A 23,832-nucleotide genomic window follows, 5' to 3' on the forward strand; every position below is an offset into this window, starting at 1 on the left:
TCTAAAAATATCTAACATAGTGATACAATGTGATCTAAGAGTCTACATGGAAAACATGGGTTTAAATATCTAATTTAAATCATGAATTCAAGTTTTTGAACAAAACAAGGAAACGTTGTGTTGTAAAATGAATAAGAAATTGGTGAATGTTGGTAAATGAGTGTCAGTCATGTGAACCTTTGTACAAATGGTCAAATGTTCTTCCACTGAAGCTTTTTGGAACATCTAAGGAGAACATCATGAGGTTTTGTTCATGTCATCTTCAGTTATGTTGCCATCAAAGTAAAAAGAGGATGTGGAAAATAGTAAACTTTCATAAAGAGACTTTTGAATCCCTCTGTGTTTTTCCCATTTAAAATGTTCTGAACATAAGTAAAACTCTCTTCCATGTAAATCTGAGTTGTGTCCTAACCAGCCACAACATGGAATTAGGCTTGTCATGATAACAATTCGAGCAATATATTCTCCCAGAAATAATTGCGATGAATTAAATTATTGTCATTTTAAAACCATTTAATGCCATTGAACGGCCCCAACTGTGGACTGTCTAGTCATTAAAAACACTAAAACGCCTCAAATAACGCCTTTTTTCACCTGTCGTCGATGTTGCCTGAGCCCCACACAGACGAGATGACAGAGACATTCATTATCATGGAAACATAATGAGCTATAAATCGTGTGACCAAATGTTATCGAGGTCATGCCCATAGATATGGTATATTTATCACGACAGGCCTACACGCAATGATAAGCAGGACACTAGCTGCATTTAAGTCCATTTTTTTATGCCCTTTCCTCACTTCTCTACTCGTGCAACGTAAGCAACAACGTACATCCAGGTGAACTAGTGCCCAATACTGGCGGAGCCCTTGAAATGTGACTAAAGGGAACAAGCCCTTGATCACTTGGAATCCAATATGGACTTGATTTATTATCTACAGTTTTTTCCTCATAAATTTGTTTACACACCATTTTATAGGCCTGAATGTACAGTATGTTTGGGCTGGTGATTTTTTATATTTTATATATATATACGTGTATATATATATATATATATATATATATATATATATATATATATATATATATATAAAAACACAAATTTAATATTAATATAAAATATATATTAAAACGAAAAAGATAACAATATAATAAACTATAACGGTGCACAGCAAAAACTCCAGTGTTCACAGCAAACACTCCAGTGTTAAATTAACACTCCTGGGAGTTTATATGAGTCCAGACTCAAGAGTGTAAAGTGTTAAAATATGAGTGTTAAAAGAACACTCAAGAGTGTTAAAGTTAATGAGATAATTAAGTTAATAATTGAGTGATGATTGAGCATTATTGAAGACACCTGATGTTAACAAGCAGAATCACTGAAGGAGAAAATCACAAATTGTAAGCCACCATTATGGAGATCAGTGTTTGCTTTAGTTGGGCTCTTGACCCTTTTATTATTTACTTAAAATTCTGTGTGCCTGCTGTTATTAATTAATAACAGATAGATGAACAAAGAAAAAAAGTGTTCTGTTGGCTGTGTTATGTCAATCATAATATGAATTTGATCACTGAACCCTTATTTCTGATTAAAATTTCTGTTGTTTATTACAGCATAACTGTGATTCTATATAAATATCCAGCATTTTTGATAAATAAATATTGAAGAATTTATTTTAAAGTTGTTTTGAAAAAAAAAATCTTCATTTTAGGCACACATAGAGATCAAGATTCAGTCTATGCATCTCAACAATGGTGACAAGCAAAATGTTCAATTAGGAAAATGAAATTACTTCATATAATTTGTTCATTCCGCAATGCATGATGGGAGCCATTAATGAGTTGATTGGTGGCAGCCGCTGCAACATGCTTTATTATTGTCACCATTGTTGAGATTCACAGGCTGATTATTGATGTCTGCGTTTCTATATAAAGTATTTAATAGTCTCTTGATCAGAACAATGTTTATTAAATATTTTGGATTATATTAAAAATACTGAGAATCATACGCTTTAGCATCAGAGAGCTGCTTTATAAACAAGTTAAACCAAACTATGTAAATAAGTTTTGTTTATTTCAGAACACAATATGATTATGTCAAAACATGACCAACACTATCAGATCACATTTTTTCTTTGTTCATCTGACTGTTATTAATCAGTAAACGCAGACAAGCAAAATCTAAAGTTAATAATATAAGGGTCAAGAGCCCAACTAAAACACAATGGTGACTTACAATTTGTGATTTTCTCCTTCAGTGATTCTGCTTGTTATCATCAGGTGTCTTCAATAATGCTCAATCATCACTCAATTATTAACTTAATTATCTCATTAACTTTAACACTCTTGAGTGTTCATTTAACACTCATATTTTAACACTTTACACTCTTGAGTCTGGACTCATATAAACTCCCAGGAGTGTTAATTTAACACTGGAGTTTTTGCTGTGTGTAAGGTGTAAATAAAAAGTGTCAGCTAAAGGGGCCCGCTATCACATATCAGGGCTTAAACACACACTGTAAAAACATATTTTCATTATTTGTTATCACAACTTTGAGTTTCTGTTTATTAAACCATTCCTCTTCATTGTATTAACTCAAACTTTTAATTACAACGAACTCAAAATTTGAAGGCAACAAGGTAACTTTTTTAAGTTAAACCAACATTTTTTTTTACAGTGCAGACCTGTTTCACATCGCCATATATTAAATCACAACTATGTTCAGATTTGTTGTGATTTATTGCATAATTCAATGTGGAGAGACAAACGAAGCAAAGCACATACTAATGTTAGTCAAATATATGCTCTTTAGTCTTTTATGCACTTTAGAGACACTCTCCTGTTACTCGCAGACGCTGACAGAATAACAGCTTCCTCTGTTTCTAAGTTCATTACCCTTGAACACAGAGATTGGTTTCGTAATTCGCATTTAGTGAGAATGTTCAGCATTTGTTGAAAAGCTGATTCCAGGTCAGTATTTTAAGTTGGAGCATTTATGTTAAACTAAATAAATGTTTCATGCACTTTAAAAGTTTGATTTCAGTCAAACTAAAGCAATGATTTATATGTTTTTATTTTTTTATTTTATGTGATGGCAGTTATGTTTTTGGATTAACAGACTATAGACGATGTGATCTGTCCAGCATGTATAGTAGTACTCAATATGTGCACGTTGGGCTAGTGCACTTGCTTCGAAAGACAAAGGTGATTTGCAATCACTTAGAACTGTGCATTTGTTGTGCAAATTATATTTGACCGTACTCTAGAACGAAAGTCAAAATATGAAACAAAAACTGACCTGACAGAAAGATCCAGATCCACAGCACATGAAAGGTCTTCATTGTCATCAGTGCTCTCGAGTCTCCAGGCTATTTCATACTGTGAAGTGCAGCTGATTCTTTATTCGTCATGACTCAAATACTGCATCCTAAAATGTCAGAGATGCTTTAAATAGAGACATGTCTTCCTCTTGTTTTCACACTTCATGTGTGCATGTTAACCATTTTGCACACAGGTACATTATGTCTTGGTGCTTGCTTTGTAATTTAAAAAAGTTTTTTTGGATATTGGGAACGCCTGAAGAGCGTACACGAGTACATACTAATCCTTATTGTTTGAATAAGACATTCAGCAGTCCAACAACCCAAAGGTATATTTTATTACACAATGACAAAACCATGTTAAGACATGAAACTTCAACTTTTTACAGCAAACACACATTTAACAGTCTATGATGCTGATATGAGCATGTTAAAGAGTAGGTTTTGGAAAATTCACCGTGTCATAGGTTACTTTGTTTTCTGGCCCTATAATTGTAAGTGATCCAAAACCTTTAGCATGTATGCTAATGGCTGCATATGAAACTGACTCTACCCAATCAGAACTGGGCTTTGGGGTTTGTTTGCAGCTGGTCTCTGTGGTGATGGTGGAGTATAGGGGAGGATCTTGGATTTGATTGGCTGCAGGAATTTGATTGACAGTAGAAGAAATGGTGATGTTTGCAACCTCCTCATAATCACCAGCAGTCTGTGGATTCAGTGATGATTTATTATATTGTGAATAAAGAAAAAAACTTTCATTTTTTTTGTATTATGAGAATATTGGGGCATTTCATTGTACATTAATTTAATACATTAACTTAAACACTGTACACTCAAATTACACTATGAGCGATATTTAAAAAAATATATATATTTCAATTAAGTCAGTACACCACAGTATATATCAGTAAATAAATATGATACACAAATGTCCACTAGAGGGCAGTATCTGTATATTCCCTCATTACATTGAGATCATGTGTTCCTTTCAATTTGTATTTATTGTATTGTGCAATACTATACATAGTTCCCACAGGCCAATTAATGTCACATGACCTCCCCGGAGACGCCATCTTTGATGGCATAAGCTGCATACTGTCTATGATAAGCTGCTGTGTTTACAAAGTTTTACAAGCAAATTTCGAATATTTCTTTGTTTATAATGTTACGATTCATGAAGTGACAGAGATTATAAAGAGACTCTATTAACACAAGACAGAGAGAGGTACAATGTGAAAATGTCAGTCATAAATGGTGTGGATCTGTATGCGCTAACGAAGGAAGCACTGCATAAGCACTTATTATGCAGCTTTGCCGCAGATAACGTTACAGTATTATCATGTGTACCATTATCTGGTATTGGCTAGGAGTTTTTACACATGTGAGTAATTCCGAGCCTGGAAATCACTGGAGGCGTAACGTTACAATCAGTTTGGCGAGGGTTGGGTTGGGGACGTTTCTTTTAGTTGATGCTTTAATATATTTAATATAATATATATAATGTGCAAATATAGGTGTTTATGGAGAAAATTTCTGCATTGATAAAGCAATTCAACATAGGCTACTGTATAAATAACAGTCAAATGATGGCTTTTTCTGTAATGATGAATTAAGGAATTGAAACAATAATTAAAAATATAAAACTCAACAAATGTGAAAAAGATCATTTGTAACATTGCATGATTGATGATAGGGGAGCGCGGGGCACAACCTAACGCGGGGCTAAATGTAACACGGACCTTTTACGTAGTTACTCAGGGTCACGCGGGTTGTGTTTACGATCTTTTTCTCTCGCTGCCAGAAGACGGTCTCCCATGGATTTGTGAAAATTTTTGGTAATATTTTGTGAAGATACGGGACAAAGAGTGTTTTGACACCATGTTAGTATTTTTTTTCATCATACGTATTTTTCTGTTTCTGAGTTGTGTGTGTACGTCACCAAATCTAACTTTATATTGCCTTAATCACTGTCTTGTTGGCTAAAACATGGCACCATTTTGAAACATGTCAGCAACTCCTAGCAACTGTTAGCTAGGTTTAAAATATTTTTTACACAGCGGGGTTAGTTGTAACACAGTGTTACAACTAAGCCGCCAAGTGTTCACAATATTGTAGGCTATGGGATTTGTTTACTATATTGATCACTTGTTTATTTATTAAAAATATTGCCTGTTTTCATGTAATAAACACTTTAAAATGTGATTTTAAGCTTGTTTTTATTATTATTACTGTTACTATTAATAATAATAATAATTTTGCCTGCAAAACTGTTCAGCCCTTTCCTATTTCTCTATCCATGATATTGATCCATAATAGAAGGATGATTGGATGAGGGATGGATGTATGGATATCTATCTATACAGATGTACAAACAATATCAAACTATACAGATAAAATAGTACTGAATTATGTGTGTTAGACACAAGTGTTACAACTAACCCCTCTGTCTGTTACAACTAACCCCGCATATGGGGTAAGTTGTAACATTTGCACTTCTGTCACTTTCAGTGCAACTGTACGAAAATGGAAGGTCCTAGAAAAAAACTTTAAGTGTTCATTTGTAGCAGAGATGTGTATGTTTCTTGTGTAAAAAAAATAATTAATCTAACCTAATTCTTTTTTAAATAATTGACCGTTCGCAAAACCCCGCCCTCTAACGGTTCTCGTCCAATCCTAGCTCAGCAACTGTAACTAAGGAGAAGGACCTCCGTCAAACATTCCGATTTCAGCAAGATAGTGCAATGATGCGCCTATGGCAGTGAGGTCTGCACGGGCTTAAAACTTGCTGTATTTTATGATTGCTTGCAACTATTATTAAAAAATAGGCTACATGTACAAACACCGTTTCATTACGGCACTGCGGCCCCCTCATCAGTCAGCAAACAAGAGAAAAAAAGAGAAAAGCACGGACTTACTAACTTAATTACGAAACGTTTATGTGGTTGAACAGGAACACAGTCACAAATTCCTCTGGAACTCAAACATTAAACTTCAAAACAAAGTTTGCGCAGTTGCACAACTATTTACACAAATATATCCTTCTCAGTCAGTCGGCTACGAGTTATGAATGAAGAGAACAGCATCGAGAGTTGATGTTTCAGCGCGTCCTCTGTTGCGGTGTTGTGACTGAAATAGCGCGCGCGGGAGCACATGCGCAAAACAGTTTTGTAAAATGATTGTAAAAATTAAAAATTATTGATATATAATTTTACAAAACTGTTTTGTGCATGTGCTCCCGTGCGCTATTCTGTCTATACTTTCTGTCGTGCCCTGGAGGATATATCTGCTGCATTACTCCAAAACCAATCACTTAATGTATGGATCTCAACCCAGCCATGGCTATGGTTCTCAATTGTTTGACGGGCGTAGTAACAATAACTAAGGGGCGTGGCTTTTGCGAACGGTCAATTGAGCCAAAACCAAAATGCGTTAGGTTGTGCCCCGCTCTCCCCTATATATATATATATATATCATCAATCAGCAGCTGAAAAAACAATAATATTGTTGCAAATGATATTTTGATTGTTACACATATTTTCTGTGTTTGGGTCAGACTCAAAAAGCCCTTTACCACATTTAAAACCCAAGATGCATTGTGATTGAATCACTAAAATGGCATTCAGAGGGATTCATTCAGCAGGTAACAGTAAAACAGTTTTATAACAGCGCAAATGTTGTTTATGAAGATCACGAGCCCTCGCTTTCCTTTTATTTAAACGGGTGAGATGTTGAAATCCGTTTCTTTCTGTTGCGATTATGCAAGGTATTTTACTCTAGTTGTACTGGATGTACACAAGACACTTTTCTACAAGCCCAAATTCAGAAAAGTTGGGATATTTTGTAAAATGCAATTAAAGTGTGATGCCATGCAACCCCCCTGTTTTAGCCTGGCCGTTCACACCTCTGAGCTGGAAGAAGAAAAAGAGTTAATGGGTGGAATAAACATATGGCAGGACTTTTACTCTCTGACCCCTGGACTACACACCTCTGCTACAATACCAATATATGCCTCCATGTCAGTGATACACACATGCAAGTCACTCGTGCCGTTTGCACTGATGCACCTCTACATGACAGATGTTTGCTTTTGTACCTCTCCCTGATGAACGTCTGGATGGTCCCTTTCATCTTTGAGACTGAGACCTCAGTGTCCGTTGCTGAAACGTGGACTCATCTGACTGCACAGATTTCCACTGTGTTTCGGATCATCTGAGATGAGCTCGGCCCCTGAGAACACGCTGGCATCTCTGTGTTGAACTGATGTATGGCTTTCTCCTTCAGTTACAGAGATGCAAGTGGCCTTCCTTAATGCAGCAGCAGACTGTGTTTAGCGACACTGTTTTCTAAAGTTTTCCTGAGCACATGTCGCTGTATTTAATATGGTTGCATGATGATTTCTCAATCAATGCTGTCTGACGGGTCAAAGGTCACGCACATTCAACAGAGGTTTCCTGACTTACCCTACATGTACTGAGATTTCTCTGGATTCCCTGAATCTTTACACAATATTATGTATGGTAAAAGGTGAAAGACTAAAATTGTTTTCAGTCTTGCATGCAGAAATGCCATTTTTTAATTGTTTCACGATTCTCTCATGCTCCTTTTACACTCGATCACCCTAACCTATTACCAATTTATGCTTTTCAGCATTCTGTAAAACAACACAACCCTATTGATACTCGATAGATGCTTTCCTGAAATTATGTAAATTATGTGTGACGAAAGTTTTTGAATATGTGAGGGCTGTGTGATATTCTCGACTGAATGCAAATGCATCTTCCTCGGAAGCCGTAGTGATCACATCAGTTAACTGTTCAGAGGCTGACAGTGGACACTACTTTCTCTTTAGAGGATTATCAATGTGAAGCCTTTTCAAGATCACAATGAACATCATCCTTCATTTAACAGGTGAGTATTGTAACGGCCACCTAGTGTTAAGTAGTGTTCATGACATGAATGTTAATATGTCTTTAAGATGACTTCTGTGCTGTACGTTATTGTATGCGCGCTGTTCGTATGTGAGCGCGCACGCACAGTGAGTGAGAAGGCTCGCGCAAAGTGGAAGATGACCGCTCTACTGCTGACTGCTATGTTATTTTACTGTGTTTACTTTCACTTTGATTTGTAGCGTATTTCAGAGTATTTTTCTTTTCCCTGTTAACATTCGCTCTCTGACATGCATGTGAAGAGTGTGCTTAACTGAGAGGAAATATATAAAAGACTCGTGGAACTACCAGTCCGGTGGCACTGTCTTTTTCTATTCTTCATCTGGGCAGACTTTGAACAGACGTTACAGTATCTGCTTTCTTAGCTCATGTTAAACAAAATACAAATGTTCCTTTAAAAGGGAATGAGCAAAACTATTTTTCAAAAGAAGTAACGCAAATGGAGCGAATAGCTATGTGAAGACATGTAAAGCAGTTGGTCTTTACCCACAAAATATTTTTTAAATAATGTTTATTGTAAAAAAATATATATATTGCCCTTAGAAATATTATATTACCAAGTGCATCAAAAGTGTTATTCTGTTATTCTCCAAGGAGTTCACACACATATACTTGACTTTGCAGGGAAAAACACCCACTATATCCAGTGCTTTTCTCTCTCTAGTAATCAAACACGCACTGTGGTTATATTTACAGTAACTGATGGATTTATCTCTCTAGCGCTGCAGCTGATGATAATCACAAGTAACGCAATCGTAAAATCTCAAGGAAGCTCTCCTCTGGCGAACACAAACTGCACAAATGCGTCCAGTTATGTGAACTGTAGTGGACAAAAAGACTCTTGCACGGCGTATTCCTGCAAACCTCAGAGTGACGGCTGCTCCTGCAAGGTCGGATCCTACAAATGCAGCAGTGACTGTAGCTATGAAGTTTCTCCAGATATCTGCAGATACAATGCAGAGTCCCGCTCCTGCCTGAGAGGTGTGTACAGCACTGTCCTTCTTGGCTTCTTTGTGTGTCATATGCTGTTTTTATTCAATTTCATCCCGTTTTTTTCCCCTTCCAGAGTTCACTCCAAACAAATTTCAAGAGGTATGTGAGAACGGGTTTCTAAAAGATGGTTTATAAATTATATGTTATACACTACAATTCACAATTCAAAATTACTGTTATAAAAAAAAAAATAACGGTTTGTTTCTTTCACCCGTTGTCTTTTTCTTTTTTAGCAGACGTTAACTGCAGATCGCATAGTGAGTCTGGTTGATCTGATTGCCAATATGACGGGTCAAATGTCTCCTGAAGTGAGTCACGTTTCCTGGACCTGAACCATTCTCAGGTCATTCTCAAAAAATCTAGATTTGTCTAAAATCATAAATAAAGTAAGTCTGGTTTAATAAGTGAAGCTGGTAATGTTGTTTGTGGAGTTGTTTAATAATCCTCTGCTGAGATCTTCACAGATTTAATGTCTTCTTTTTATCTTCAGTTGATTTAATTTAAGACTGTGACTGGAAGTCCATTGTAGTTCTGTTTCTCTTTCCTTCAGTGATTCTGCTTGTTAACAGCAGGTGTTCGTCACTAATACTCAATCATCACTCAATTAATCACTTAATTATCTCATTAACAACTGCTTCAGTGTGGACCATGTGTGCTCTGAGCAGTGTAGATTTAACACTGGGTGTTTTTGCTGTGTTGAATAAGCCCATTAATGACATGTTTGAGTCATGCTCTTAACAAACTATGTTTTATTTCATCTATCCATTTTGTGAATAATAAATGTGTATCATTTTAATTAGCTTGTTACACAATGGAGCCTAACTTATTGTAATAATTATTTGACATACCCTATTTTTACACTTATAATTATTCCTTGGCATCTTCATGTACTAAACTGAATTTTTTTTAATTGTTGTGCTGGAGGTATGCTATTACGTCCTGTGCAGAGTGATGTTAACATTTATGCTGGCACTATCAAAGAGTCTAAAAAGGAAAGTTGACAGCGAAAATAGGGTATACAAAGAAGAATGGAAAGACAACTATGTGTTCATCCTACCTATTTGGTGTGTCTAGCGATCCACAGACTCTTTTGAATGTCTTTCAAAACTTTTCAAATTAAAAGCTCCCAATTCATCTCAAAATTAAACATAGGCCATTATCACGCTGATACGTATTACTTCCGCATTCAGTGATCTTTGTGCACTGCCACTTCCGGTGAATCCCTCAGGTGAACCCATGATGGACGACCCTAAGTTTTCTTATACTGCATCCCTGGTAAATTTACCCAAAATAACTTTTTCTGACGTACATCGACTAACTGAACAACACTCCATTACAGCCCGCTCAAAAGTGGACAAGGGATACAGTTTCTTTATCGAGAACTTCATCTCCGACTACGAAGTTGAGTGGCTACTAGCTACATACATTACACATAACATAAGCTAGGTAGGTTAGCTTATGCTAACGTCAGTTTGGCGTCAGCTCAGATGTTTGTATGGTTATAAGGTGCTTAAACCCTCTGGGGTCGACAAACGCGCCGGCGCGTTTTGCTAATTTTTTTTTCACATAACAGCAAAATAGACTTAAAAAACTCCATCATTTATGGTCATACAGACTTAAGAAATAAAAATAAATAAAATACAGAAAATAAACTGTTGAATGTCTACTTTTTATGTGTCCACTTATAAGTGAAACCATTGTGCTTTTGTAAAATAAAGAAAATAAACAGGGTGTGCTTTCTGCCTCTCCGTCTCCGTGAACTTTTTTTTGGGAGCACTTCTCTAAACTTAAACAAAACTCAGCGAATACTCTTCACCAAGCCATGCGCAATATATCTTTATAATCAGTGTGTACTTTTAAATTATCTAATTCAAAACTAAATCAAATATTCTTCTGTTTATGTAATCTGTATGAAAAGAGAAAGATGTTAAACCCAACTAAAGGGTTGGCGTTGTTTGTTCGATTTACAAAGTGGAACAGAGCAGTGACATAGCCTTCGTTTCAGCCATTGTTGAACTGCGCTGGAAGTGGACATGCACAAAGTTGAAAAATCCCGCCCATGAAACCCGGAAGCATGATAATCCCCTATTGGTGCAAAAACGTTCTGGTACTTTTATTTTGAAGGCAAAATCATTTAAGTCGAAGGGATGGTGTGTAACTGTTGCTGTCATGACAGATCCATTTCAGAACCAGCCGCTATCAAAATAATCTGTCTGTAGATATTATCACCTTTTGCCGACCCCTGTCCTAAGGTCTAATACTAAGGTCTGATCTAAGCCCTGTCTGTGAAACCAGGCCTATGTCATTTAGTATACGCAGTTCTATGAATATGCAAATTAGCCCTGTCTCCACACAGCAAAAACTCCAGTGTTCACAGCAAACACTCCAGTGTTAAATTAACACTCCTGGGAGTTTATATGAGTCCAGACTCAAGAGTGTAAAGTGTTAAAATATGAGTGTTAAATGAACACTCAAGAGTGTTAAAGTTAATGAGATAATTAAGTTATTAATTGAGCGATGATTGAGCATTAGTGATGAACACCTGATGATAACAAGCAGAATCACAGAAGGAGAAAATCACAAATTGTAAGCCACCATTATGGAGATCAGTGTTTGCTTTAGTTGGGCTCTTGACCCTTATATTATGTACTTAAAATTTTGTGTGCCTGCATTTATTAATTAATAACAGACAGATGAACAAAGAAAAAAAGTGATCTGTTGGCTATGTTATGACAATCATAATATGAACTTGATCACTAAACCCTTATTTCTGATTTAAATTTCTGTTGTTTATTACAGCATAACTGTGATTCGACATAAATATCCAGAATTTTTGATAAATAAATAATGAAGAATTTATTTTAAAGTTGTTATGAAAAAAAAAAAATCTTTCTTTTAGGCACACACAGACATCAGGATTCAGTCTATGCATCTCAACAATGGTGACAAGCAAAATATTCAATTAGGAAAAGGAAATTACTTCATATAATTTGTTCATTCCGCAATGCATGATGGGAGCCATTAATGAGTTGATTGGTGGCAGCCACTGCAACATGCTTTATTATTGTCACCATTGTTGAGATTCACAGGCTGATTATTGATGTCTGTGTTTTTAAATAAAGTATTTAAAAGTCTCTTGATCAGAACAATGTTTATAAAAAATTTGGTTTATATTAAAAATACTGAAAATCATACGCTTCAGTATCAGAGAGCTGCTTTATAAACAAGTTAAACCAAACTAGATAAATAATTTTGTTTATTTCAGATCACAATATGATTGTCAAAACATGACCAACACTATCAGATCATATTTTCTCTTTGTTCATCTGACTGTTATTAATCAGTAAATACCAACAAACAAAATCTAAAGTTAATAATATAAGGGTCAAGAGCCCAACTAAAACACACACTGATCTCCATAATGGTGACTTACAATTTGTGATTTTCTCCTTCAGTGATTCTGCTTGTTATCATCAGGTGTCTTCAATAATGCTCAATCATCACTTAATTAATAACTTAATTATCTCATTAACTTTAACACTCTTGAGTGTTCATTTAACACTCATATTTTAACACTTTACACTCTTGAGTGCGGACTCATATACACTCCCAGGAGTGTTAATTTAACACTGGAGTTTTTGCTGTGCACTCACTCACACCAGCTCAGAGATCCACTCATTGAGGATCAATGAAAACCTTTTACACAAATGTTACTATGTAACACCAAAAGCTATGTTTGCGTCCAAAGCTGCGAATTTAACTTGTGCGCAAAATTGGAATATTCCATAAAATAACTGTAAATAAAACATGCAGCGTTTCTATCCAGTGGGTCGAAAATAACAAAATCATCACTTCCAGATAAATTGGCGTCCCATTGCAAAGAGAGCATGCGCTTTTTTAAATGTCTGCACATCTTGGCGTTGCCATCCAACATTTTTTAAAGCAATATCCTAAAATGTGCATAAAAAATAGGTGGATGGAAACATAGCTATGACTAATGTCTATATTTTTGAAATAAAATATATTTTATTAATGCAATATAAACACCATATGTCTACATTGTGTGTTCCTGTGTTCATCTGTCAACATTCGCTCTAGGTACGGGAACATTCATAGTGAGCATTGAAGAACAGCACAGATTTGGCACTCATGTACTCTGACATGTTTTCTCAGAGCGACTCACTGATGGAGCAGCGGAAGCAGCTGGAACTGTTGAATTGGGTGTGTGTGCCTGTTGGGCTGGTGTTCTTGAGTTTGGCCCTGTTGACCTTTGCCCTTTGTCAGTGGAGTCCTGGAGTGAATAATGTGGCTCGAATCAACATCTGCGTCAGTCTTTTGTTGGCTCACCTTCTGTTCCTGCTCACACAACAGTTCCTGAGACTCATACGCCCTCGTCAGGTGAGAATGATGAAGGAGTCCTACAGCTCAGCACAGTCTCACTGAGAATCTTTATAACCGTCTCTCATGATCTCCAGGTGTTGTGTGCCGTGATATCCGGTGTGCTGCACTTCCTCTTTCTCTCCGGCTTTGTGTGGATGTTGATTGAAGCTGTGCTGCTCTTCATCTGTGTGAAGAACCTATCACAGATCAGCACCAAAAAGAGGGAGGTGCTTAGCAGTGGATTCCTGTGTGTGATTGGCTATACGGTTGCTCTGGTGGTTGTCGGTGTGTCTGCTGCGGTGGATCATAAAGGCTATGGCAGCGAACAGTAAGTAGTTGTTGTTGTAGTTTAAAACACTTTACAATAAGGTCTCATTAGTTAAAGGGTTAGTTCACCCAAAATTCTGTCAGTGATTACTCACCCTCATGTTGTTCCAACCCCGTAAGACTTTCGTTCATCTTTGGAACACAAATAATATATTTCTGATGAAATCTGAGAGCTAGCACATTCTTTCATAAGCTTCAACGTAATTTAATCTGCCAGCCCAGAAAAGTTAGTAAAAACATTGTTAAAACAGTCCAAGTGACTACAGTGGCTCAACCTTAAGTTTATCAAGCGTCGAGAACACTTTTTGTGCGCAAAAACAAACAAAAATAATGACTTTATTAAACTATTCATTTTCTTCTGTGTGGGCATCTGAGTGAGTTCACGAGAGCCAAAACGCATGCGCAAGAACGGAGAAGATGACGCAGATGGGTCTCGATGTAGTGTTTAAAATGAGTCTAAAGTATGCATTTACTGGATGTCCGAATCGTGAGAAATCAACGAGAAAACGTAAAAGTGCCATAGCAATGCCTTAATGAATGGCTTACCTTTCACACTTTCCTATCAAATGGTCGTGAGCGTCATCTTCTCAGTTCTCACTCAGAGGCCCACACAGAAGAAAATGAATAGTTGAATAAAGTCGTTATTCTGGGGATTTTTTGCGCACAAAAAGTATTCTAGTCGCTTGATAAACTCAAGGTTGAGCCACTATAGTCACTTGGACTATTTTAACAATGTCTTTACTACATTTTCTGGAGAGACTATGAAGCCTATGAAAGAATGAGCCAGATCTCAGGTTTCATAAAAAATATCTTATTTTGTGTTTGAAGGTGAAAAAAAGTCTTACGGGGTTGGAATAACATGAGGGTGAGTAATTACTGACAGAATTTTCAGTTTTGGGTGAACTAACCTTTTAACATTAACTCACATGAACTAACAATGACCAAAACATTTATAGTATTTATTCATCTTTTTTTGATGTTAGTTAATAAAAAATACAGCTGTTCTGTGTTTGTTCATGTTAGTTCACAGTGCATTAACTAATGTTAACAAGTACAACCTTTGATTTTAATAACATATTACATGTTGAAATTAAAGGGATACTTCACCGATTAACATTAAGCTTTGTTTCTAACCCAGTATTTTCGAATGTCCATTCTTCCCTCCCTCATGTCCCCCTGAGATGAGAGATTTCTGTATTGTCTCTTGGAAGAAAAAAAACCTCAGATGACGCAAAAATCGTCATTTAGCATCATCGGAGGCTATGTTGGCCAGAGGCTAGAGACTACAGCCAGTAGTAAGAGCTAGTGCCGCATGTTTTCAACCCGCCCATAGTGGGTGGGATCTCACTCACAGAATGTACAAATAGTGTCAGCCATCTTTTTTTAAAGCTAAGCAAACAGACTCTTGCTCTGTGGAGAAAGCTGAGTAGTAGGCTAACGATGGCTAAGGTAGTTTTGAAGATAATATGTTAAAAGGGGATTTTGAAGATCTGGTGCGCGAATCCGATGCTCGTGGCTACATGCACCTGAGTCACAATACAGCGAGGAACAATTGCGGATGATAGAAATGGAAAAAACGCCAGTATTTAAATTAATTTATCAACTAAATTGTAACAGAGACTCACAATAAAACGGTCTCTTTTCAGTTTCGAGTCAACTAGTAGCCTATCATTTCTTCCGATACTGCCCTCTGTATTCAGTAGGCGTGGCTTGGGAGTGGCCTCGTAGGGCAGCGAAGCAAGTGCATTATGGGAGTTGTTGTCTTTCAAAAATACATTTTCTGGCTTTTCTCAGTCTAGAAGGCACCAACTTTTAAAATAATTAATGAACCTTATTGTAAAGTGTTACTAGTATATTTTATTAGAAGCAAATAAGGTAGCTCTGAGCTTTTGTGACATTTCTGCCATCTGATAAAAGTATAATTTTACAAACACTGTACAAAAAACACATACAAAATTAAAAAAAGAGTAAACACCAGAAATAGTATACTTTTGACAAATTAATTCAGTTCTCATGTTGTGTTTTCCTCTTAACAGCTGCTGGATTAAAAGGGATAAAGGTTTTATCTGGAGTTTTCTGGGTCCTTTTTGTGTCATACTAGCAGTAAGCACATGTCTTATTTCTCATTATTTTAAATTATATTAAAGGGAAGTGGTGATTAAGGACAAGGTGATTATCTGTTCAAGATGATTATCTGGATTTGTTTGATTATCAATTATATTCACTCATATCTGTTTTTCTTATAAGATTTTCTGTTTTTATTGTATATGTCATGTCTGAATGTGTTGTCATTCTTGTCCAAAACGGTCTTGTATTGTCTTGTGTGAGCCAAATCACCAAAATGAATTGCAGGCGACTTGTGTCGTTTTGGCAAAATAAAGACTTGAACTTGAACTTGATTAATTATTCTTTTCTACTTTTCAGTTAAACGTGATTCTCTTCATCTGCATCATCATCAATCTGAACTCAACTCTCAAAAATCTGAACGCTGAAGTTTCACAGATGAAACAAACCGAGTAACAAACAATCAGATTTTAACACTCCATAGAAAAAATAAGTAGTCAATAAAGACACATATTTGTTTGTCTGCAGGAGTATGGCATTTAAAACACTGGCTCAGTTTGTGATTCTTGGTTGCTCCTGGATTCTGGGTTTCTTCACTAATGGCAGGAAGGAGCTGGAGATCCTCTTCCTGATCTTGTACTCCCAGCAGGGAACCTTCATCTTCCTGGTCTATTGTGTCCTCAATGATGAGGTAGGATATGACTTAATGTACCATATTCCATGTCATAACATATCAAAAAACTATTACAGTTGTTTTCATGCAGGTCCTGTTCTTTTTTGTCAATCTGTAAAACAGGCAGTTGTTTACATTTACATTTAATAAATTTAGCAGACGCTTTTAACCAAAGCAACTTACACATGAGGAGAGCAATAGAAGCAGTTCAACTAAAAATAGGAAAATAATATGTAAGTGCTGTGACCCTTCCCAGTTAAGTCTAATGAAGTGTATAATAAAAAAGAAAAGAAAAAGATATAGAGTAGAAGAGAGGAGAAGAGAAAGTGTTAGTATTAATGGATCAAGTGTTGTCGAAAAAGATGCGCCTTCATTAGGGCTGTAACGATATGCGACATGAAACCGAAATCTTGACACTAAGATCCACGAACCTGTGTCGCGGTGTGAGAAGGCAGAATCGCAACACACCCCTTCCAACTCCCAGAGTTATCCTTCCCGTCCAGATCCAATGCTACCACATCTTTAAATTATTATTTGAAGTTAACATTATAAAATGCGTAGACCTACACCACAAAACTAGTTGAGGATAAATTCTTTAATTTTACCTGTAACAGCCGGTTCACACCGCAAACGTCAGCAGCCCATATTTTTTTCGCCGTAAATGTTAATCAATGAGTGCATTCACACCGCGAGCAGGAGCAACACGTGAGCGTCAAGAGCATTCACGTGAGCAGCAGTCCATCAAGGTCAGCCAGGAACCTTGGAGTTGTGATTGATGATCATTTGAACTTCACAGACCACATTACTAGATCTGCCCTGTCTAGCAGATTTGCCATATACAACATTAGGAGGATCAGGCCCTTCTTATCAGAGCATGCTACACAACTCCTTGTCCAAGTGTTTGTTCTATCCAGACTGGATTATTGTAATGCTCTTTTGGCAGTTCCTTGATCCAGCAATAAATGTCTGTCAGATAGGCTGAGATGTGATCAGCTACCATCAAAACCTCTATTTGGAATGAGAGGTAGAGTTGTGTGTCGTCAGCATAACAGTCATAGAAAAAAAAACATGTTTCTGAATGACAGATGCCAGTGATGACATGTAGATGGAGAAAATAAGTGGTCCAAGTACTGAGCCCTGAGGCACTCCAGTAGCTAGATGTTGGGTCTTAAACACCTCACCTCACCCCTCCATGTCATGACACCCTAAATTACCTACCTGAGAGGTAAGACTTGAACCATTGGAGTGCGGTTTCCCGATATGGCCTTCATCTTTAGGATTGACAGGCGGATCTGGTGATTAACTGTGTCAAACACAGCACACAGATCCAGCAGGATGAGAACTGAGGATTTGGAAGCTGTACTTGCCAGTCTCAGAGTTTCAATAACCAAGAGCAGGGTAGTCTCAGTTAAGTTTCTGCTTTTTAATTCAGACTGGTTGTTGTCCAGGAGGTTGTTCTGTGTGAGAAAGGAAGATATCTGGTTGAAAACAACTTGTTCAAGAGTTTTCACGACGAATGGAAGAAGGGATACCGGTTTGTTTAAAGTCCACCTAGAGTCAATCATTTTATCCCGGCCGTGGAACACTGGACCAGCTCTATACCCTCTCTAAGGTGCTGGAGGGTTCATGGGAGTTTGCCCAACCAATCCACATGTGCTTTGTGGATTTGGAAAAGGCATTCGACTGTGTCCCTCGAGGCATCCTGTGGAGGGTGCTCCGGGAGTATGGGGTCCGGGGTCCTTTGCTAAGGGCTGTTCAGTCCCTATACGACAGGAGCAGGAGCTTGGTTCGCATTGCCGGCAGTAAGTCAGACTTGTTCCCAGTGCATGTTGGACTCCGGCAGGGCTGCCCTTTGTCGCCGGTTCTGTTCATAATTTTTATGGACAGAATTTCTAGGCGCAGACAGGGGCCGGAGGGTGTCAGGTTTGGGGATCACACGATTTCGTCTCTGCTCTTTGCAGATGATGTTGTCGTGCTGGCCCCTTCAGACCAGGACCTTCAGCATGCACTGAGTTGGTTTGCAGCCGAGTGTGAAGCGGCTGGGATGAGAATCAGCGCCTCCAAATCCGAGGCCATGGTCCTCAGTCGGAAAAGGGTGGCTTGCCCACTTCAGGTTGGTGGAGAGTTCCTGCCTCAAGTGGAGGAGTTCAAGTATCTTGGGGTCTTGTTCACGAGGGAAGGATGGAACGGGAGATTGACAGACGGATTGGTGCAGCTTCTGCAGTAATGCGGTCGATGTACCGGTCTGTCGTGGTGAAGAGAGAGCGGAGCCGCAAGGCGAAGCTCTCGATTTACCGGTCAATCTACGTTCCTACTCTCACCTATGGTCATGAGCTTTGGGTCATGACCGAAAGGACAAGATCCCGGATACAGGCGGCCGAAATGAGCTTTCTCCGCAAGGTGGCTGGGCGATCCCTTAGAGATAGGGTGAGAAGCTCGGTCACTCGGGAGGAGCTCAGAGTAGAGCCGCTGCTCCTCCACATCGAGAGGGGTCAGCTGAGGTGGCTCGGGCATCTGTTCCGGATGCCTCCCGGCTGGCCTGGGAACAGTCTCAGACGCCCAAGCTATGTCAGTCTCAACAACCTATGTCTCCCGGCTGGCCTGGGAACGCCTCGATGTCCCCCCGGAAGAGCTGGGGGAAGTGTCTAGGAAAAGGGAAGTCTGGGCATCTTTGCTTAGACTGCTGCCCCTGCGACCCGGCGCCGGATAAGCGGAAGAAGATGGATGGTTTGTCTTAAAGCATATTAAAAACACCACATAGACATATAAACAACATTAATAGCTTGATTTTCATCAAAGGGGGATTTTAATCTGTTTCTACTTTTCCATTTCTTTGTTCAAATGAGCCAAAATTATTTAAACTCCAACTGTCAAAAATTCTATTTAAACAGACTCTGTCTGTCTGACTCCATTAATGCTTTCAAATTCTAAGCTTGTAAAACGACTTCAGACTTTTAGGCCCTGCTTTCTCAAGCTTTTTTCTATTTTGTCTATTTCTATCATCCCGCTCCATGGGAAAAATGTTTCACTCTCTCCAGAGACAGTATTTTGAAGAAAAGTATCAGTACCCGCATTTCCATTACAGATTTGCGCAAACATTTTGCAGATATAAATGTAGATAAAAAAAACTATTGTGAAATGACAGCATTTCCATTAACCGATGTTATGCGACTGAAACGTAATTTTTCCTCTTGCGATAAGTTATTCCAATAATCATGGCAACGGATGCTGGTAGGTTTCCGTGCATCCCAGCCACCGCACTAACCATTATTTTTTATCGAAGGAGACGTAGGCGTGTTTTCCAAGCATTAATGGCAAGAAAAGCCTCTTTTACTTAAATTTTTCTCCCTCCTATCTGCTTCAAGGTCTTGATTGTGGCATTTCTTTTTGGTTTGGAATCCAGTATTCCTGTGATACTTTTGACTTTTATGAGTTTAATAAAGAACTCTGTCTCGTTTTTCCATTGCAGTTTTGCGAAATATTCCTTTTTCAAATGGCCTGAAAAAACAGCTCAAAAACTTTTTTTGTGATATATAGGAGATTTCGCGGAATTTCCATTGGACGTATTTTTAATTCACAATTTCAATTTGCGCAATTTGAATGGCAATGGAAACAAAGTCTCCATGTCTTACCACATTGTCTTACTCTAAAAAAATTCAATTGTATTTCATTAGATTTAGAGGTTAAATTGATGTCATGAAATCACTCAGCTCCTCTCGTCTCATTCTTGTCCAGGTCAGACAGCAGTACAGGAAGTTCTTCAGATGTCTCTGCTGTGGATGCAAACAACACTGAGGACTACCGCATCATGTTTGGGAAATAAAAAGTACTGATCAAGTGCCATTAATATACAGATGATGTTGCCGTATTTCCAGCCTGTATTCCCCTGTCTCGTGGTTAAGGACTTTTAAGTTGAAGTGTTTCTGTTCTATTTGTTTCTGTGTTTACTTCCTGTATTTAGTTCCTGGTTTCCTTTGTTCTTTCAATTGCTACCCTCGTTTTTCACCATGGCCACTCATTGCATACACCTCATTAGCCCCTTGATTTCCTTGTGTATTCATACCCTGTGTTTTAGTTGCGTTTTGTTGGTTGTTGTCTTTGCACATTTTGTAATGCTGTTACTTGCATTTTGTTCCTATTCCTGGTTTGGATTTTTTATATGGATTTTTTTGTGTGTTTTTGTAATCAATGTCGCTGCATCTGAATTCTTGCTCTTCTCTTCACTGTTGCTTAATAACAGATGCTATGATTATTTTACAGAATCAATGTTTTGGATTATGATTTCCCTTTTCTAACTTCAGTTAGTGTGTAATGTTGCTGTTTGAGCATAAACAACATCTGCAAGGTCACGACCTTCAAAGTTCAAAACAAAGGGAGATATTTTCTTTTTAAAGATATTGCTTTTTAAGGACTACACAAACGGCTGGTAGAGACTACATGGCATTAGTGATGAGCAAATAAAGCTTTGGTGAAGCACTGAACCACTTAGAAGAATTGTTTTGAAAATGGGTTCATTACTCAAAGCTTCAGTAACAGCGACCTCGTCTGGTGAAGTGGCGACAAGATAGTGGACAGGAGGCTTTAAAGGAGAACTCCGGTCAATTTGAACATTGAGCTCAATTTTTTGTAAATTTGGAGTGCTGTCAATACAGAGAACAACGACAAAAATCGGTGTTGCCTACACCGTGTTATCCTCTTTTTAAAATTTGCACCCTATTGACTTGAATGGGGCAAATTTTAAACCTGCTTTTATTTCTCTTATCATCCTTGATGTGTCATACAAGTGCCCAGCCATGTTGAGTGATAATCTTAGCCCTGTATTATTATTGTCTAACCCGTATTATGATTGACATTTGACAAATTGCTTTGTTCCTTTTTTGGATAAAAGCATCTCTAAATATGTAGCATAATACATGTTTTAATAATGATGATGATAATTATTATTATTATTTGCGTACACAGATCCCAAACACACCGCGTCTTCTAAGTCAGGTGACTGTAAATGCGCAAAAACTGTTTCCATTGCAGTTTTGCGAAATATTCCTTTTTGCACAGTTGGTCGCAAGATCTGTGTGCTTTGCAAAGGACAGCTTGTTAAAAGGCAGGACACACCTTGGAAATGCCAGGCATGTAATGTTCACTTGTGTCTTCAGTTGAACATTTAGTTCCTCCACATAGAGGAATTACAATAAAACAGATTGAAAAACAAAACATTTGAATCTCTTTGTTTAGGCTTGCCTCATGATGGGCCATTGGGGGAGTGTCTGTCACACACCGGGTCTGAATCTCATTAATATTGATGGGCCATTACCACTTCATGCATAAACCTCTTACAAAGTCTTACAAAGTTTAAAACAATATATTGTTTTATGAGAACGATTAGGCAGGATGTTTTTCACATCATTTTGAAGCCAGAACTCGAAGCGACAACATCCATTAGTCAAAAGTTTTTCGGAACACATATTTAGTAATCGTTTTGTGGTCTATTTCAGCAACTTTCATTTTTATTTTTTTCAATAACCACGCATAAACATTATTCTCTTAAAAATACAAACATGTACATACATGTTGCTCACATATTATGGTAGCCCTGTTTGTGCTATATAGAGTGAATTTACACCTTTGCCATTAACATGTTTATAAATAACTGAAAAAAGCACAAATGTCAGGGCATTTCAAAACATCCCAAGGGCCCCAAAAACACCTTGGTCCCCAGAGGGTTAAACACTGTTGCTCAAACATGTCACCTTTATTTATATAGCGCTTTTTACAGTACAGAATTATTTTTTTTCTGTACTGTAAAACACACACACACACACACACACACACACACACACACACACACACACACACACACACACACACACACACACACACACACACACACACACACACACACACACACACACACACACACACACACAAAGAATGGGATATCATTCTTTATACAAATAAAGATTGATGAAATTGTGTTATTGGGTATGAAGCAGTTGCTGCTTCGGACGTCATATGTCACGTGATTTTTCCGTACCAAAGCAACCTTCGGAGCAGTGGTTCAAATGGAATTGTCGTTAATGGTTTGAAGCACGTATCGAAGCTTCAGTGACTGCCATCACTACATGACATTCCTCCTGGGTTAGTGACATCACTAACCCTATAATTTTCAGAATACGCTAATAAATTACTTGAAGATAACTGTAACACATAACCTACATAAATTCATCAACTGTTGTCTATGTAACTGATATGTTGTCTGCGTTGCTTTGGTTGGTATGAGAAGAACAAGACGGCATTCGGCAGTTTCACTGATCTTTTATTCCTGATATAAAACAAATGTAAAGTGTAAGAGTCGCCCTTGCTTCATCTCTCCAGTGCATCACCAATGCAAAGAGAGGAAAATCACATTGAACAAGAAAATTAATATAATAGAAAACATACTTGATATAAAACAAATGTAAGCAGCCTCTTAGTGAGAGTCATCCTTGCTTTATCTATAAACAAATGTGATGTACACTTGTCACATGTGCTCTCATTTCCACATTTAGGCCCAGATGTAAAAATATAACTTAAACGGGATGAAATGACAAAAATAACCACACAGATAGGTAAAATAATATTATATACATACAGACATAAAAGCAACAATTAAAATTAGGATTAAAAAAGATTATCAGGAGCCCAACATAACCTCACCTCTCCAGTGTATCACCAATGCAAAGAGGAAGAGAACAGGAAATGATATTGACTTATGATGTCATCACCACAATTAAAGGGAAAGGCACTCACACTTCAATTAGGCAGTCATATCAAGTGTATGTAAACTAACAATTTTGTGTGAATTCTAATAAACAATATATACATTCATATGTAACTTTGCCCACTGTGCCAGGAGCAGCAGCTCATTTGCATTTAAAGGGACAGACACAAAAATGGTGCGTTTTTACTCACCCTCAAAAAGTGACAATTATAACATGCTATATTTTATATAGCATGTTAAAATGGCCACTTTTTGAGAAAATAACCTAAAATGGTCACCTACCCATACCAGCACACCTGGCCCTAACCTTACCTGTATCACACCTAATTAGCAGGAAAAGTGTTTTAAAATACAACATGAACACAATAAGT

General features: G+C 37.6%; 1 protein-coding gene across 1 annotated transcript; it reads left to right on the forward strand.

Annotated features, from left to right (window-relative positions):
• Positions 1-8,998: 8,998 nt before the first annotated feature.
• LOC307000228 (adhesion G protein-coupled receptor E3-like) lies at positions 8,999-21,905 on the forward strand (the record flags this gene model as incomplete). The annotated part of the gene is made up of 9 exons (XM_079615661.1): positions 8,999-9,248; positions 9,334-9,359; positions 9,494-9,568; positions 13,434-13,658; positions 13,736-13,968; positions 16,004-16,070; positions 16,392-16,483; positions 16,560-16,722; positions 20,440-21,905. The coding sequence occupies 9 exons, from the start codon at positions 8,999-9,001 to the stop codon at positions 20,497-20,499; spliced, it is 1,191 nt and encodes a 396-aa protein (XP_079471787.1). The 3' UTR covers positions 20,500-21,905.
• Positions 21,906-23,832: the final 1,927 nt, after the last annotated feature.

The sequence above is a fragment of the Phoxinus phoxinus genome, assembly GCF_949152265.1.
Source record: "Phoxinus phoxinus genome assembly, chromosome: 6".
Lineage (NCBI taxonomy): Eukaryota > Metazoa > Chordata > Actinopteri > Cypriniformes > Leuciscidae > Phoxinus > Phoxinus phoxinus.